General features: G+C 46.6%; 1 protein-coding gene and 1 pseudogene across 1 annotated transcript; both read left to right on the top strand.

Moving 5' to 3' along the window:
• Window positions 1–1,942: 1,942 nt before the first annotated feature.
• On the top strand, window positions 1,943–3,743 carry LOC115317002 (annotated as a pseudogene).
• Window positions 3,744–4,583: 840 nt separating this feature from the next.
• Window positions 4,584–5,597, top strand: LOC115317004. The gene is made up of 2 exons (XM_029976558.4): window positions 4,584–4,766; window positions 4,836–5,597. The coding sequence occupies exons 1-2, from the start codon at window positions 4,599–4,601 to the stop codon at window positions 5,595–5,597; spliced, it is 930 nt and encodes a 309-aa protein (XP_029832418.2). The 5' UTR covers window positions 4,584–4,598.
• The last annotated feature ends 10,976 nt before the right edge of the window (window positions 5,598–16,573 follow it).

The raw sequence follows: 16,573 nt of genomic DNA, 5'->3' as shown, positions 1-16,573 counted from the left end.
GCGGGGATTGAGCCCAGAATCCTGGGTTCTGCAGCGCGAGCTTTCGCTCCACGTGCTCCGAGCTGGTGTGCACTAGAGCGGAGGCATGCGGTTTAGAAAAGCTCGTTTTAGCGAACGCCGTTTTACCGACCCCAGTTCAATGAATTCATTTCTAGAGAAACCAAGTTTAGAGAAAATGGCGATGAGCCTCCTTTTAGCGAATTAGGCCGTCGCGAAGCGGCGTGTACGGAGAAATCAGGTGAGTTAACACTTTTGTAATGAGCCGCCGCAGACTGCCGCCGCGAAGCGATGGCAGTCTGCGGCGGCTCATTACAGCAGGGGGTTTGGGTTAACGCGCGCACCAGTGATACACGCGCGAAGTAGGAAAGCCTTTTTTGAATAGCGTCCCCTTTGCGATAAACGGCATTTCTCTAAACTGAGGCTCTGGCTTCTCTAAACCGTGCTTTGATAAAACGTGCCCGTTCTCTAAAACGTGCTTCGACAAAGTGGCATTCGATCAACCGTAGTAAACCCCGTTAGACCACTCGGCCACCGATTCCCCGCGTCGTACATGCGATTTTAACATTGTGATTGTATTTGTATTCTTTTGTCCTAACAGACAATAAGAAAAGAAAAAGAAAAGGCGCGCCCGTGGCTTAGAGGTTATAGTGCTTGGCTCACACACATGCAAAGACCCGAGATTCGATTTCTAGCTGCGGGTGTACCTTTTTGTTGTTTCTGTAAATGTCGCGTTCTGGCAGATTCGAGAACCATGTTGCTTATTCCAGGTTAGAATGTTTTACGTGCGGAAGGAGCCGGAGTCAGTTTGCGCCCCAGCGCTCGATCCAGCTGTTTCGCCTACATTGACGCATGCGAAGCTAACCTTCTTCTCTTGCGTTTTGGGCACAGGTTCGCCCCATTAAACGTTCAGTTTCTTCAGTTATTCGCCGCCTCATCATTTGTCATTCCTGACAATATCATGAGGTTCATGCGCCAGTGCAGTCAATGGCCGGAGCGTACGTGTAAGATTGTCAAACGTTAGGTTGATGTGCATTATATGTGTATCTGGAGGGCCCGAGTGTTGAAGAGTGGGCTGATTTCGTAAAACAGCAGGCTCCTGAGTTGTCTTTCACGAGCGATCTCTGTTCTACGGATTTTCTTCAGTTTCTTGATTTGAAAGTGTATTGTTTTCAGGGATAGTGCTAGGGCTACGGCAAAGAAACGCTGAAGCCTATACACGAACTCATCTCTGTTACGTCACGGCGCGGTGGTGGCGCGTCGGTCGCACTTCCGGTCTGGAGCTCTGGGCAGAAGTTCCCATGCCAGACGTGTATTCCTGCGTTGTTTTGAAAGGAACCAGACAAAAACCTGCCTGCTCGTCAAAACGCCGCGACTGGGGCCGTACCAAAAGAGTCGAGAAAGGCTTGAAGGTCAGTTTTCACGTGCTCGGTTCGTCCGAGAATCTGGATATGTGCCGTGAAAAGGGAAAAGCAGACGCCGTCGGTCAACGATTGCTTGGGCGGGAAGCACTTTGGGTTGAATTCACGGATACTTGTGGTCATCAGATTTATTTGTTTTGTTCCAACATGAACGCCAGAAAACCGTCAAGTTGTGCGGACTACCTGCGGACTATGTTCAGTGCGTCTTCAAGTTCAAGCGGCCGCCTGATCGTTCGAACTGTCGTCTGCTCCAACGTTTATAGATACTTCTCCAGTTCCCGAACTGCCCCTCTCCAGGCGGGTGCGACCGATCCCTAGAGACTGCGAGGGCGCTGCGATCGAAGCTTGCGCGTGTGTGCCGGCCAGGCCAGCTCCGGTTACGTGGTTGGGCTTGCATTTTCGCTCGCTGTTCGCACTGTTTGTTACGTGATCTGTTGGTTTTCTGCCCTTCGAGTGTGTGATTGCTTTCGACGGTTTGTGATACGACGTTCGTTGTGAAGTGACGACTGCATGCAGCTGTTATAATGCCTACGTGTTTCGTACCCGGTTGTACCAGCGGGTACAAAAGCAACCCGCAGAAACGACACTATTTTGCGCCGCCTCGTGATCCGCAGCTTCTCGGAAGGTGGACGAGAGCGATCCCTCGCGCAGACAAAGTATTGACTAAGACGTGCAGGGTCTGTGACGTACACTTCCAGGAGGCGGACATCGTGAAGACGTACAAGCATGTCATTAACGGTGAGACTGTCGAGATCGATCGGGGAATATGGGCTCTGAAAAGCGATGCAGTTCCTTGCCTTTTTCCAAACCTGCCAAGCTACCTCTCATCACAGCGCAAGAAGCGGCGATCGCCAAAAAAAAAGGGCCACGGCGGCTAAAAACGAACTGCCTATGTCTAGAGATCGACCGACAGATTTCCAGCCGGAGCCGCCTGTTCCCGTGAAGGCCTTCGATTTTGCAAATATTTTGGAGAGTAGTGGCTCTCTCCAGCTTCCTAAAAACTGGAGGTCAGCGGCCTTAGGAGAGGAACCCGGGGAACGTCGGCAGATTGTTTTTTATGATGCGGGAATGAAGGCGGGTGCATATACCATCCTTAAGAGCGTCGTAATTCGCGAGGACCTCAGCTTCGTCGTTCACGCCAACGGAAAGCTGCTGCAGAGATCCCTTGTCGACCTGCAAATATGCTCCTCGAAGGACGTGGAAGCAATCCTGCAGATTGTGCATATAAAGCAGTTTTGCCGTGGCTGCTCCCACAGCGCCTTGAGCTCCAGCAGTGTGGCAGAGAAAGTTGGCGACATACTGTACCACAAGGACTGCTTAGTTTTGACAGATGCAGATAGAGGCATGTGTACTTTCTGTGCCTCTTTGACAAAGAGCCTGAAAAGAAAGCTAAGAAAAACACAGCCAAGGAAAAAGGTCCGTGTGGCAGCAAGCGTGCTTAGGAAACGGTTGATTCGAGCTACTGCAGCACGAGAACGAAAGAAGCGAGAAGTGCAACGACTCAGTGAAAAGCTAAAGGATGCATTTATGATAAGTCTTGATGACATCGTGCAGGATTTGCCTGAAGTGCAGAAGATTGCAATTCGGACGGCAATTATGCAACAGGCAGCCAAGTCACCCCGTGGTCACAGATATACAACAGAGTGGCATATGGTCTGCTTGCTTTTGCGACTGACAAGTCCAAAATGCTACAGGGCATTGTCTGATATGAAAATTCTTCCTCTTCCAAGTGCAAGTCGTCTCGTGCAGCTGCTGAGGGGCCTCCCATGCCAGTACGGTTTAAAGAAATTTGCCCTTGTGAGCATCAAGCTTCATATGACGGAGAAGCCAGAACATCACACTTACGGCTGTGTAATCATTAATGAGGTCAAGCTGAGAGAAACAACTGAATTTAATAGAGTGTCCTGCAAATTTGATGGCTTCGTCGACTTTGGTGATGTTGCCGAGGCTAACATAAACAAGCTAGCTGACCATGCTTTAGTGGTCATGTTTAATCCTATGTTTGAGTCATGGGTTCAGCCTATTGCAACCTACGCAACGAAAGGAGCAGCGCCAGGGTGGGTGTTGGCAAAAATGGTTATGAACTCGGTGCTACAACTACACCAGCACGGTGCCATAGCCTTGGCAGTAATCAGCGATGGGGCCGGCAACAATAAGTCGATGTGGACAGAGCTTGGGATTACAGGAAAACTCGACAGCCCTCAATGCAAGATAGAGCACCCATGCCTCCCTGGTGGGCATCTCCACTTCATATGCGATGTTCCACACATAATCAAGTGTGTTCGAAATCACATGATGAAGCACAAATATGGACAAGTAAGTTGAATCATGCTACAACCAAACCTTACTTATATATTAGTCTTTGTAACAGATGCAATGAAGTGAATTTCAGTGCTTTTCAGTTGTAATTTGGAAATATGTCGTAGTTTAATCACTTCTTTCTTTGCAGATAGGAGATTATCAAGTGAATTATCATCATTATGAACAACTTTTCGAAGTCGAAAAGAAATCTGACATCAGGGTAGTACCAAACTTGACAGAGTACCATGTCAAGCCACAGAGACTTCAGTCCATGAATGTTCGTCTAGCCACCCAGGTATTCTGTTTTGCACACTCACCCCTAATCCTCATTGACGTAAGTTCCCTTGCAAGTTTGCTTGCTATTTCTAAGCAAATCTTTATTGACACTTTGCATACCTCTGCCATGTCTCTACAATTCCGATTAATTTATTTGCATTCTTGGCATCCAGCAAGCTAAAGTTGGTTGTGCAGCTGTGTGCTTGTTTACAATTGCTGGGAATACAAAGGACAACACTGCTTTCAGCTCTTCAGCCGCAGCGTTGCAACAGGCCTAAGTGTCTACCGGCGTCTTAAGGTACCTGGTTTTGCTGACAGTGTTGAAACAGAAAAGTTTACTTCCCTTCTGAATTACCTTTTTGACATTTTAAATGTCAAAGTTCCTGAAGCTGGAATAAAGAAAGGATCGCCCAGAATAAAGGTAAGCAAAGAGACATATGTTCCTCTCTTATGATCTTTAGAGCCAGGCACTCAAGCATCATTGAAAAAAAAAAGAACTGGTGCTGCTTCACAAATTATTTTGCCTTGTCGTCCAGGCCAGAGTGCCAAATGACCTGTCGCACCGCCTTTTTGTTCTTGCAGTTTCTGGAAAGGTTCGTGGAAATGATGAACCAAACCGAAGCAAAGAAGACAATCAAGCTCTTTGCGTCTCAGCAGACTATTGAGTCTCTTCGTGTAACACTGATGTCTGTTGCATCTTTAATCAGCTTTCTACATGAGAGAAATGTCAACTACGTCTTGACGGCAAGCTTGAATCAGGACCCACTTGAGGTAATTTGACTTTCGCATTAATTTTTCTGGAGCTTTGAAACCTATCGTATCATTTTATTACTTTTTCAGAGGTTTTTCGGGCTTGTGAGGTCTTTTGGAGGAGACGAAGATCACCCCACGGTGACGAAGTTCAGCCAGCTATTTCGCTTGCTTTCCCTCTACACCCCTGTCAAGGTAGCTGTCAAAGGAAACTGCGAGGGAGGCAGCGACCGTGTTCTGCTCAGTACATTTGAGAGTCTCGGGGGGAGACGACGCGAGGCACTTTTGCAGAAAAGTGCACTGAAAAAACATGTTTGGGACCAGCTTATGTCCATACCTCTCAATGATATGCCTAACAGTGGTAATGACCATATGTACAATGCTCCTACACCAGAAAAAACAGCTCTTTACTATTTAGCAGGGTATGTAGCCTTCAAAGTAAAAAAGAATACAAGTTGCGAGAACTGTAGAAAAAACGCTCTAGGTGTGCAAGATGATCTGCCTCCTGAGGCAGTACTCGTAACTGAGTGTGCCTATGCCACAGGTAGTCTGGTGTACCCGTCTGAACGGCTCTTTGCCTGCATAGGCACTGTAGAGTACATACTGAGCCGAACCTGCAAGGAAGCATGCAAGGAAGATGCTTTTGGTGATCTTTTTTGGAAGGTTTTAGATTCCCTAATGAAGAGTGGCACCAACTCTGTTGGCTGCCCACAACATCTTAATGAATTCACAGCCGAGGTTATTCACTTCTATTTGGTGACACGTATGCACTTTTTCGCACGCAAAAAGTGCCAAGAAAACGATAGTGCCATAAGGGCCCAAAGAGAAAGGAAAAAGGCCAAGCTTGTATAGTGGAGCTTTAACTGTAACAGGCTTTGTTTTGCGCGTGATTTGAAGCCCTTTTTTTATTTTTTGAGAGTTAGCAAAATAAAATTGATTGTGTTGCGGCTTGTGTAATGTGTTGTGAATGAGCAGTTTCTGTAGATACTTTACTAAATTGCAAGTTGAGCAAATCTTCTAAAATAGCATAGGTAAGATCGATATATTTTGTAAGACAAAAAAGAAAAGCAAAATGCCCAGGACGGCGCGATTGCGACGCGCAGCTTTTCTTTTTTTTTTTTTTTTGCGACATTAAATCACTACGTGCTTTCTGTGAATATATGGAATAAATTCATACCGACCGCGCGAACGATCCTCGTCTCGCTCGTTTTTATTGACGACGTGAGGCACCCAAGCATAGTGACAACCGCTGCGGGCCAAGGCTGAACCGCTTGCACGTACGTATTATTTTCGGTGTTACATCATTTGCAAGTTACCTTCTGTTCAAAAACGACCGAAATTAAAGTAATAGCGCGTTACTCGCGAAATCAGCCGAGATCCCGGGCTGCAGTAGGCGTACTGAACATTGCGCGCAAGGGAGCGGCGATCGTCCTGATGGCGCAACCTTCGACCGCAGCGCTGCGGTGGCGGGGACCGCGCCGGGCCGCCTCCACCCCACAGGCGCGCCGAGGAGATACGGAACTGAACGTTGGTCTGCTCTTTCAAACGTTTCTGCTTGTCGTCTGTTCTCTTAGACGACGCCGGCCCGTACACCAAATGTTGACCCGGTACTTGTGATAAGAAGTAAGTGCAGGCCTCAAAAGACTTACATTTGAAGGTTGGTAAGCAGGCTTGATGTAAACAGTAGATACAAGGAGATGTTGATCATCATTACCAGTGAACATCACCGACTTGTTATGCCTAATTCACTTGGTTCGATTCTGCTTGCGATTTTCAGTATCGACGTCGACCATCTCAGCTACGGTTCACGCTTTTGCAGCCCGAGCGGTGTCGCGACTGGGCGCGTTAAGTCCGTGCTCCGGAGCGCGAGAGTTTGGTGCTCCTTCCACTAAACGGACAGGAGTGCCACCGGAGACTGAAACTCGAGCGCGCTTTTCGTGCACCGAGAATTTTTTGGAACGCGAGTGACTTCTTCGCGCTCCGTGACGTCACGTAAACAAACAAGATGGCTGCGCTGCTGTTGAGACCGTCGAGGCGAAAAGGCGTAGCCGGACCGCTGCCCCTTTTCAGTTGATTAGTGCTTAATCCAGCGGATAAAAACGATTTGATTTGAAAGTCAAGACAGCAATTAGCGTTCCGAAAAAGGTTTGCTCAAGCATCTCGCCTGAAAAAGGAATTCATCTGTCAAACGGTAGCGTGCCGATGGCACAGCGACAGAAAAGTTATCAAGATGCGGAGACATTCGGACCGCTCTGTCCCTTTTATAATGCTTAGCCCAGCGAATAAAGATGGCAGTGGCTTCTCGGACGGCCGTCGCTGGAGCCACATCCACACAGACAAGGCTCCTTCGACACCGGAAGTGACGTATAAAACCACGTGACTTATAAAATTAATATAAAATTACTTTAATTTTATATATTCAGCCATATCTTAAACTTCTATAGCCCACAAATATATTTACAGTGTATTTTTATGCACTTTTGAAATTAAAAGGTCACGTGGTATAAATAAAATAAGGCTATTGAGCTATTATTTTATGTAAAAAAGCGGTGCTATAAAGTCTAATGCATTGTAGACATACTGTAAATTAGTTTGTCTCATTATATCAATATCCTATGACGTCGCTTAGAGCGCCGCGCCTGCGGCTCTGCGGGCTCTGCGCGCCTGACCTGTCCCTCCTGCCCGCCTGCCCTGGCTAGCGCCTGGCTGGTCTGGCGGTCGGTGGCGGTCTGGCGTTGGCGCGTTCGTGGCGTTGGCAAAGTCCGTCGAGCGTCAATTCGTCGAGTGCAGCTGGTGCTGGTGCAGCGCGGTGTCTGCGGTCAGACGCGTCGGTGAGGTGGTGGAACTCGAGCGGTGCGCAGGTCGTTCGATATCTCCAGCTGGTGTGGCGTAGAGTGGGTGGACTGAGCTCAAGCATATGAGTTTGCAGCTCGCGTGCACGTGAAGGCTTTGCGTCGACTGGGTCGTTCGTTTCGCCTGCCTCGCCGTCACCCTCTTGACTGCGTTCAACTACGACGTGTATGACCGCGCCCCTGAGTGAAGGGTATTGATGCTGCTGATCGGGCGGTGAACGGGGGGGGGGGGGGGGGGGGCCAAAAAGGGAGAGGGGGGTACGCGCCCCGGTAAGTGAAGTAGCTCGATATGGGCTGTCGGTAACTTAGGTGCTTGAGACGTTCGTATTGTACTATTGGTGATGTACTACATGGTGAGCCCTTTCTTGACTATGAACGAAACTCGTATGAAAAAGTTGGCGTAGGGCAAACTCCTTGTTGAGGTTGACACAAAGCCCCACTCTGGTGCCCCCCTCTCCTTCCATGGTAAAGTTAGTTTTACCCGGTGCCCCCCTCTCCTTCCATGCTAAAGTTAGTTTTACCCGTCACCGTAGAATTGCCCCGAGGGTTTATTTCTGAGGCACATAGCTGGTCTAGGGTCTTTCCAGCTAGAGAGGGCGCATCTCATTCCACAGCTTTCCTTGGAACTTTAAAAGCAGGCTACATTCAGCATGGTGCCTAAAATCTTTCCGTGGGGCACAGAGGTGTCGAGCTGAAGCCTATGCCAAGTTCTACAGCTAGGAGCGTGTTTACGATGATAGTAAGTGAAAATGCACTGGCATACCATAACTACTTGAGAAACTTTTGCCTCATGCCAGCTGTTTTGAAAATGTTCATATCGGCCTTGTTGGACGTCTACTACCCTGCGAAGGCTATCGATACCTCCTCACTATTGTGGATTGGCTTACCTGCTGGCTGGAAGCGACACCTATACAAGACATCGCATGCAGCCGAGACCATTACATCAGCTTTCATTAACACCTGGTTCACACGATTCCGGCACGCCCATTGAGGTTGCAACAGAATGAGCAACAGTTTGAGGCGGTTTTTTTCTGACGCTTCTCTGTGCTGCTGGGAACCAGACACATGAGACTGCCTGTCATCCGCAAGCCAATGGTCTCGTTGAAACTTTTCACTGCCAACTAAAGGCTTCAATTATGACCAATCACAATCCAAATCATTCATTGGATCTCCCCCTGTCATCTTTCTTGTTCTTTAAGCAACTGTCGAAGAAGACTGTGCCTGTTCCTCAGCTCAACTTGTCTATGGCACTTTGCTTCATTTGCCGGTTGAGTTGGTAGCTCCCTGACACCCTGCAGCAACACTCGCCAAGACTGGGACCTACGTTGAAAGACGAGAGAAGATCTTTGAAGGCAGCAGGCCAGTACCGACCCCCACCAGAGCAACCACCAAATCATTCACTGCAAAAGATCTAAATGAACACTGAACCACATCTTGTCTTTATGAAGAATAAGAAACATTTTACAAAGTCAATGGACCAGAACTAGCTTCCACAGACCGCCTCAAACAGCCTATGTTGAAGCAAACCCAACATTGTGTGTCAAAGGTGAAAGTTGCCTGTTTCGATAAACAAGGTGTTTTATCTTGTTTATCGAAACAGGCAATTTTCACCTGCCCAACAACTTTTCCTCATGGTCTTCAACAAGAAACAATTCACTGGAGTGACTTCAGTGAATTTTGGGAGAGATGCCTGCCACTTTTATCCTCATTTCGCTGTCACCCCTGGCTACTGCTTGCCAAAAATAAACTTCCTAAAAAGGCAGACAGAAATGAATCAAAGTTCTCACTCAAGAAAACAGTCTGTGTAAATTGTTTTGCCTTGCCGTGGGCTATCGTTGAATTCATCCTTAAAATTATATAGAGCCTGTATCTGCATCAGGAAGGGGCATAAATTTCTAGGTGGTGCCTTTAATTTCATGATAAGCTTAACTTTATTTCTCATGCAAAGTCTAAAAAAAGTGTCTTGGTACGGCAACCTTTCTCAAATTTTTAGCCATTAAACTTTTTTGCTATGGAATCAGAATAGTGGATCACCATTGCACTACAAGTGCAGTTGTCTGCAGTGCAATGAAGCGCTGGAATGAAGTTGGTCTTAAAGGTTGAAGCATCAAGAGGGCCTATAAGGGTTATTTATTTATTTATTTATTTCCAATACTACTAGTCCCATTTGGGATTGTTTTAGGGTGGTACATCATACAAAAAGATTTTTGTTTTTTTAGTACACATTTGAAGATAGTGGTATGCAAGCCTATATCGACAGGTGCACTTCCAAATTAATGAGAAAATGCTCTAGACTAGAATGTACAATGTTTCACGGCAAGCGATTCCAATCTTTGACAACTTGGGGGAAAAGAAATATTGGAAGCACTTATTGTGGGTTGGAAGTTCTTTATAAAGTTTAACATGGTTATATCTTGTTAGCCGTTTACCAGTAGGGGTAAGATGATTTCCTGTGGGAATGTTGAAGTTGCTGTTAGCTAATTCATATAGAAACTTGAGCTTTGCAATTTTTTCCTGGCTGATAGTACTAATTTTTATGCATTCATTAAATTGGTGGGGGTGAGGTATCTATTAGTCATGTGCCAATAGCAGATTTTGAGTTTGAAGCAAATAGTGGTTTTGGCTAAATACTTTCAAATCAAATACTGAATGGTTTCTCAAAGCCCAGACTGTTGCACCATGCTTAAACGAAAATCCAGCTAAACTCGTGAAGGTTGTACTCAAGCTTCCACTTGTCCATTTATGAGCTAATTTTAATCTCACTATATTTACAGACTGTGACCTCAGAAAGTTCCATGCCTTGGGATGACAAGTAAATTACGTATTCAACATAAAATGAAACCTATAGTATAGAGCTGCATCTATACCTGATTGAAATTGAGTGGATTTACAAGCCTCGCTATATGCGAATATTCTTTTTTCAATCTCGAATTAATTAAAAAGATATGTATTACGAATGGTTAATGCAGGTTGTCTGGGCATATCTACCTATCATATAATCTTGCATTGGAGCCACAGTTATTTTGAATACTTTACTACACGTACATATAAACATTCACAAAATTTTAGTTTATTTTTAAACACCAGGCGCGCGCGTGCAGAAAGTGTGCTTTTATTTCCCAAGCACCCCCATTGCGATATTCATAATTTCCCAAGTGTTGATTCCAGCGGGTTGGCCGTTGAGTGCGCTTCTTACCGAGCACCGGTGCACTGCAGAGAAGAAACATCAGCGGGGGTCGCTTTTGTGTGTGTGTGTTGCTTCTCCGCAGTGCTCCCACGCTCGACAAGAAGCGCACTTAACAGGACTTTGAAAGAAAAACTAACATTTTTTTTTTTCTAAGCAATATTGACAATGAGTTACATGAAGACAACTTCCTTACATTTGTACTGCACATGTTCATGCTAGCGAGATACAGCTGGGCCTCGCCATCATTGCTGCCGTACGGCAAAAACTCCTTGTTTAAGTGTGGGGAGGGAGGGGGGAGGAGTTAGGCGTTTTCCTGAAAATGTGCCTGTAGACTTGGCAGGTAGGTGACAGTGAAAGGAACATCAAGAAAATCTGGAAGATCTTGGGTGTATGGCCCCTAGGAAGAGGTACATTTGGTGGAGTATCTCCACAACTGCAATCTCCTCCAGTGTCTTCGCCCTCATCGCTAAGTCAGAGTTGACTTCTTCACCTGATGGAAAAACATCTCCTTTTCACTGAAATTATGAAGACACGCGAAAGCACTCGGAAATAAGGTAGCCATGCTTTCTCAGCGACGTGCAATAATAGAACCAAGCCCCCCCCCCCCCCACTTTTTTTTTTTTTGTAACGTATTGTGTTGTTTTTATGAAAAGCAAACGAAGGCAGCGGCCAATGGCTTCAGAAACTCTGCAGGAGATGGCGCCATGCGGCCCCTTAATAACCTTCATGTAGTCTGCCTTGATAAAGTCGTTTTTACTACCACCAACCATTGTTGTGGAAACGCGCAAGACACGTGCCACGACCCCACGAGTGGGTGGTCCACCGCGAAAAATTTTGTGTTGTGTGTATGTTTGTACAGCCTGAAGGTAGTCTGCCTCAACTGGTGGCTGTCACTTGCAGAACACTGCGCAACGCCTACGCAGCCGTGGAGGGACGTGTCGTCCAGCGCGTCGTCTGGTGTGGACCCGGAGCCGCGCGCTGGCTGCTTTGCCGCCACAGGAAATTTACTCCCGCACTTCGAAGGTCGCTCGGCTTACCATATCTGAATCGATTATCGAGAACTGTCTACAATTGTTCGGGCACATACCAACAATCCCGTAGCTGGTGCTGATTATGGTTCTCATGCAACGTTATCTGGGCAAAAGTATTTTCATACAGCCACGCTGTGTTTCTTCGTTTCTTCGTTGTTATTGTTTTCTTTTTCCTGGCTTTACGATAAAAATAAACGCCAAAAGGCGGCACCAACAGGTCCATCGCGTTATTTAAAGCAAGACACTGTCGTTTCCTGTTAAACAGGGCTGTCGAATAGCGCAGCATGATTCACGAAATATCAACTCTGTGTAGTGTTGAAGTTAGGAATGACAGTGCAAAATTCGAATGAAAGCAGTGATCGCACACTCCTTCTCTTACCCTTCGAAGTGCATGAGTGAATTTCCCTTGACGGGCAAACCTGGCAGCGCGTGGCTCCGTCCGTAGCAGACGACGCGCTGGACGTCACGCCCCTCCCATTTTGCGGCTGCGCAGCGGTTCCGCAGCCGGCATCTACGCGGGTGCGGGGTCCATGCGCTCCCGTGTTCTCTTCAAGCGTCACAGTACGTACATGAGTTACTAAGAAGAAATCACAACGCTTTATTAGTCAGCAACAAACAATTTTTGTAATCGTCCTTTATAAGATGCACATCTCCAAATTACCATATCTACTTGTCACTTGTCTTAATCCTTGAACCCTGGTCTGTTCCTTTCTTTTAATTTCTCGTTCCTTCCCTCAATCTAAGAGCCCCTGGCAGGCGCCGTTTTCATTGTTTGTACGTATGGCGCCTGCTAGGCTTTGGAGTTGTGCGCTGGGCTGTGGACTTGTGAACATTGGAAAGGTGTATACTAGGACAAAGCTAAATTGGTATGGGACAGGGGGAGATTCATATTAAAAATAGCGCAAAAGAGACGGTACAAAAAGACGAAGAAGCACACAGGACAAACGCTAACTGGCAACTAAACTTTATTGAAAGCTTCCAACTTTGCTATCGCCATGCACGCGCTTAGTCTCGTTCAACAGAGACAGGGCGTACCGCCAAATGCGCACATTCATACCGCCCACCGCCTGTTCCAGAAAGTCAGCAAAACAGCTACATCACCCCGCCGCACAATCCGAACGAGAAAAGAATAGAAAAAACGCTGCGTTAATATTGTCAAGTTAGATAGTGTTAATGAAATGGTACTCTTTCTGCTGCATATACACCGATGCGACGCTTATGCAAACGTCTTTGTCACAATCACGTATTTTCGCTGCCTCCAGCAACTCTCGTTCCCTCCTTCCTTTATTTCGTCCCTCCACCTTCGCACCGTCCAGCTTGGGGGAACAACCACAAGTTCTACAATGCCCCGGTAAGTGGGAACCGTAATTGTTGCCAAGAGAAGCCGCATGCTCTCGAAGTCGATCACTTAAGCAACGTCCCGTCTGGCCTATGTAAACACGGCCACACGTTAGAGGAGTCCTGTAAACCACCTCAGTGGCACGAGGTACAAACTTTGTCACGTGTTTCTTGCTACAAACAGGTTTCTTCACTTTCGGCCCGCTCACCATAGCGCACAATTTTGACAATCTGCACGGGGCAGTGAAGACAACGTCCACGTCGAACTTTGATGCTATCCTTTTCAGATTGTGCGACACCTTATGAATATAAGGTAGCACTACAAAATTCTTTGGTTTCCTCTTAGGTACAACGGAAGAGCATTTCAACTTCTTTAGCAGGGATTCCGCAACTCCCTGTATTAAAACCGAGGGAAACCCGGAGTGTTCCAAGCGAAGTGTCTGGAGGTCAAAACTTTCACTAACTACATGCGGACAGGACTTCAACAGAGCCGACCGGAGGCAGAGCGATGCGATGCCCCTCTTTATCACAGGGGGAGGCTTATGGGGCTTCACTTCACCCCTGAGCTTCAGCCGCCCCCCCTCCCCCCTTCGCAAAAGCATTTCATCCCTCTCTCTCTCTCTCCACCCCCCCCCCCCCGCCCGCCCCGAAAACAATTCCTGTCTATGCCACTGATCTTGCTACAACCTTTAGATTAGCTGTTACAACGTAAGAGCGCACTTGATAATCATGTCGCAGACCACGGGCCATCGTCATTGAATTTCCCTTTATCCCAGTATGCCTCCGTCGTCCTTTTGTGCCATAGTTAGTTTGTTGTACATTTTATAGCTCTGGTCGCTTTTTCACCCCAATTCATCCGATATAAAACGATGTCGGAACGCGCTTCTCTTGGTATCGTTTAACGCGTGCAAGCGCGGAATGGCGTCATGTGCGACAGCGTGAAGCTCTTTTCGACCGATCACAGATGCTTACCAGCAGCATTTTGCGCTGAATTAATCCTTTATTACAGACCAGTGGTTCTCCAATGGGGTTCCGCGGAGGTATTATAGGGGTCCGCGAAGCCGAGTTAATTCTGACGTTAATGACCTATAAAACAAGCGTTCCTTTTTCACCCCACGCAGTCGAAGTCGCAGAAAAAATTAAAGAAAAACGACCAACATTCCAATTAAATATCGCATATATTCACTTCGAATGTTTTTCACTTTACACGAGTTTACTGGCACTAGTGGGACTCAAGGATACTCGCACGCAACGCCACTGACCAAGAAACTCCTTTGTTGCGATGTCATTTCAAGGACAAAAGCGAGCGTTTTCTTTCAGCCTCTCCTTCGCAAAACTTGATGACGTAGCTGCGGGATCGCAGTACACCCCAATGACGATATTTGAATGCGGTTCATAGATTGGACCCGAGCATTGCGTGAGCACTCGATTTGGGCTCGTGGTAATTACTAGCTCGAGAAGCAATCGGGTAGTGGCCCGCGTCCAATCGCTGCAATGACGACAGTAGCCGAACCATCACAATATCTGGAACTCAGCGCGTGTCATGTGCTTTGGCTCCAGATCAGGTGGCCGCTTGTTCTGTCTGTTAAGTTGAGAAAATAAACGCTGCTAGTTTTTTTATTTTTTTTTTTTGCGTGTGGTGAAAAACGAACGCGTGTTGCACAGGTCATCAACATCTAAAATAAATGGTCGTGTGAATATTTATACAAGGTGTATTTGGTCAGCCATTTTAGAGCTGCGACGAGTCACTCGCTGTAGATGAGCAATTTAGCCAGTGCAGTACAACCGCTAGCCTGGGGTCTTTAATGTTCACCACGGAGTAGTGATACACATCCGCACGCCGGTACGATGCTCATCCAGATCGAAGCGGGCAGGGATTGAACCCAAGCCCTGGGTTCTGCAGCGCGAACTTTCGCTCCACGCGCTCCGAGCTGGTGTGCGCTAGCACACAGATTCCCCAAAAGCAAAGCAAGTCGGATGTTGTGCATGTTTATACAGTGAGATGTCAGTATGGCCCCAAGGAATATGGCACGACATGAAGATTTCATGGCAGCTAGGAGAGGAGAAAAAGACGGTGGTTAGGAAAATAATTTATAAGGGTCCGAGAAGAAGAAAAAAGGGACAAGTGCACAGTGCAGTCAGTTTAATACACAAGATTCACGCACCGAGAGAACTTCAGGATAGCTCAACGTTCCATCAGATACATTGATTACAAACACCACGGTATGTTCCGTGTTCTTCAAGAGTGTCTTCAGTTGAAGTTCGGCTCTGGCTTTCAGTAGTATGTAGTATCTGTTCTAGGATCCTATGCACCTTTTGTGATGCATCACATGAATGACATTACACACACCGTTCTGTCCGACCATGTAAACACAGCGCTCGTTCTACGTGCCTCTCAGTCTGCATTTTTATTGTGCTGTGTCTATTTTTTACAATAATAAATAGTCGTATCAACCTCTTCCGTTCTGTGTCCAGTCAATAGCAGAAATAGTATACCGTATATTCTCTTCTGAAAGAGCAGAACACAACGGGATGGCACTCAGTTGGTCGAACGTTTCAGCAAACAAACGACCGCCCCCAACTGTTCATTAAAAAACACTTAAAAAAAAAAGCGACACAAACAATACTTGTCGTTATGCCGGCCCGTTGCTTGTGCCCTTGCTCCCCTTCCCTTCCCTCGCACCCTCCCCCTCCCCCCTCACCACCACCATCACCACCACCGTTTCCTTAAGTCCGAAAATCGCACCCACTGTATTTCTGCAGTGGCGCACACCCAGTACATCCTCAAAAAAGACAACGGGCCGACATCTCACAACCGCCATGTTGTTTGTGTTTCGCGGCATAAAGAATAGCACGATACCACCACACAGAATGATTTTCCAATCTGTTTCTTACCGCATGCTTATAGAAATATAAAATAAAATAAAAAATAATGTTGTTAATTAAACAAGATCTATTAACTTTGCAAATTCAAAACAAATTTGTTATGTTTACATTCAAACGTGTTTCAATTTCTGCGGATCTGTTGTGTCATGGCGCTCACCAGTCCTGTGCACAAGGTGCAGGAGGTTTGAAATATTTTACGTTTTTGGCTTTTCTGCAAACATTTTCAGTGGTGACATTCGAATTGGTTCGTTAAAAGATCGATAAGCGCATCAGGAATGGAATAAATGTCATAACTATACTCTACTAGACAAAACTTCCTTGGTCTTACCCAGCGGCCCAAGCACGCTGAACGTTACATCGAACCTGCGTTGGTGAGTTGAAACTCTTGTGTTGCTTTATACATAATAAAATCATAGTTGTGCCGAGCGAATGGGTGTAATTTAATTTTTTTTTCTCTGCTGTTACGAAATTCCTGTGATGTTGCCGGTTGCTGCGTCGTTCTCATGCCGTGTATTTTTGACCGCTCGTATGTGT

The sequence above is a fragment of the Ixodes scapularis genome, unplaced genomic scaffold (genome assembly GCF_016920785.2).
Source record: "Ixodes scapularis isolate PalLabHiFi unplaced genomic scaffold, ASM1692078v2 PGA_scaffold4__175_contigs__length_147842914, whole genome shotgun sequence".
Classification (NCBI taxonomy): Eukaryota; Metazoa; Arthropoda; class Arachnida; order Ixodida; family Ixodidae; genus Ixodes; species Ixodes scapularis.
Note: the sequence above shows the minus strand (reverse complement) of the source record. Positions and strands in the feature narration are given on the sequence as shown.

Excerpts from the sequence above, each read along its gene's own strand:
- LOC115317004 (XM_029976558.4), top strand. The coding sequence starts at position 4,599 with ATGATGAACCAAACCGAAGCAAAGAAGACAATCAAGCTCTTTGCGTCT. Across the intron at positions 4,767-4,835 it reads TGAATCAGGACCCACTTGAG|AGGTTTTTCGGGCTTGTGAG; the intron begins GTAATTTGACTT and ends TTACTTTTTCAG.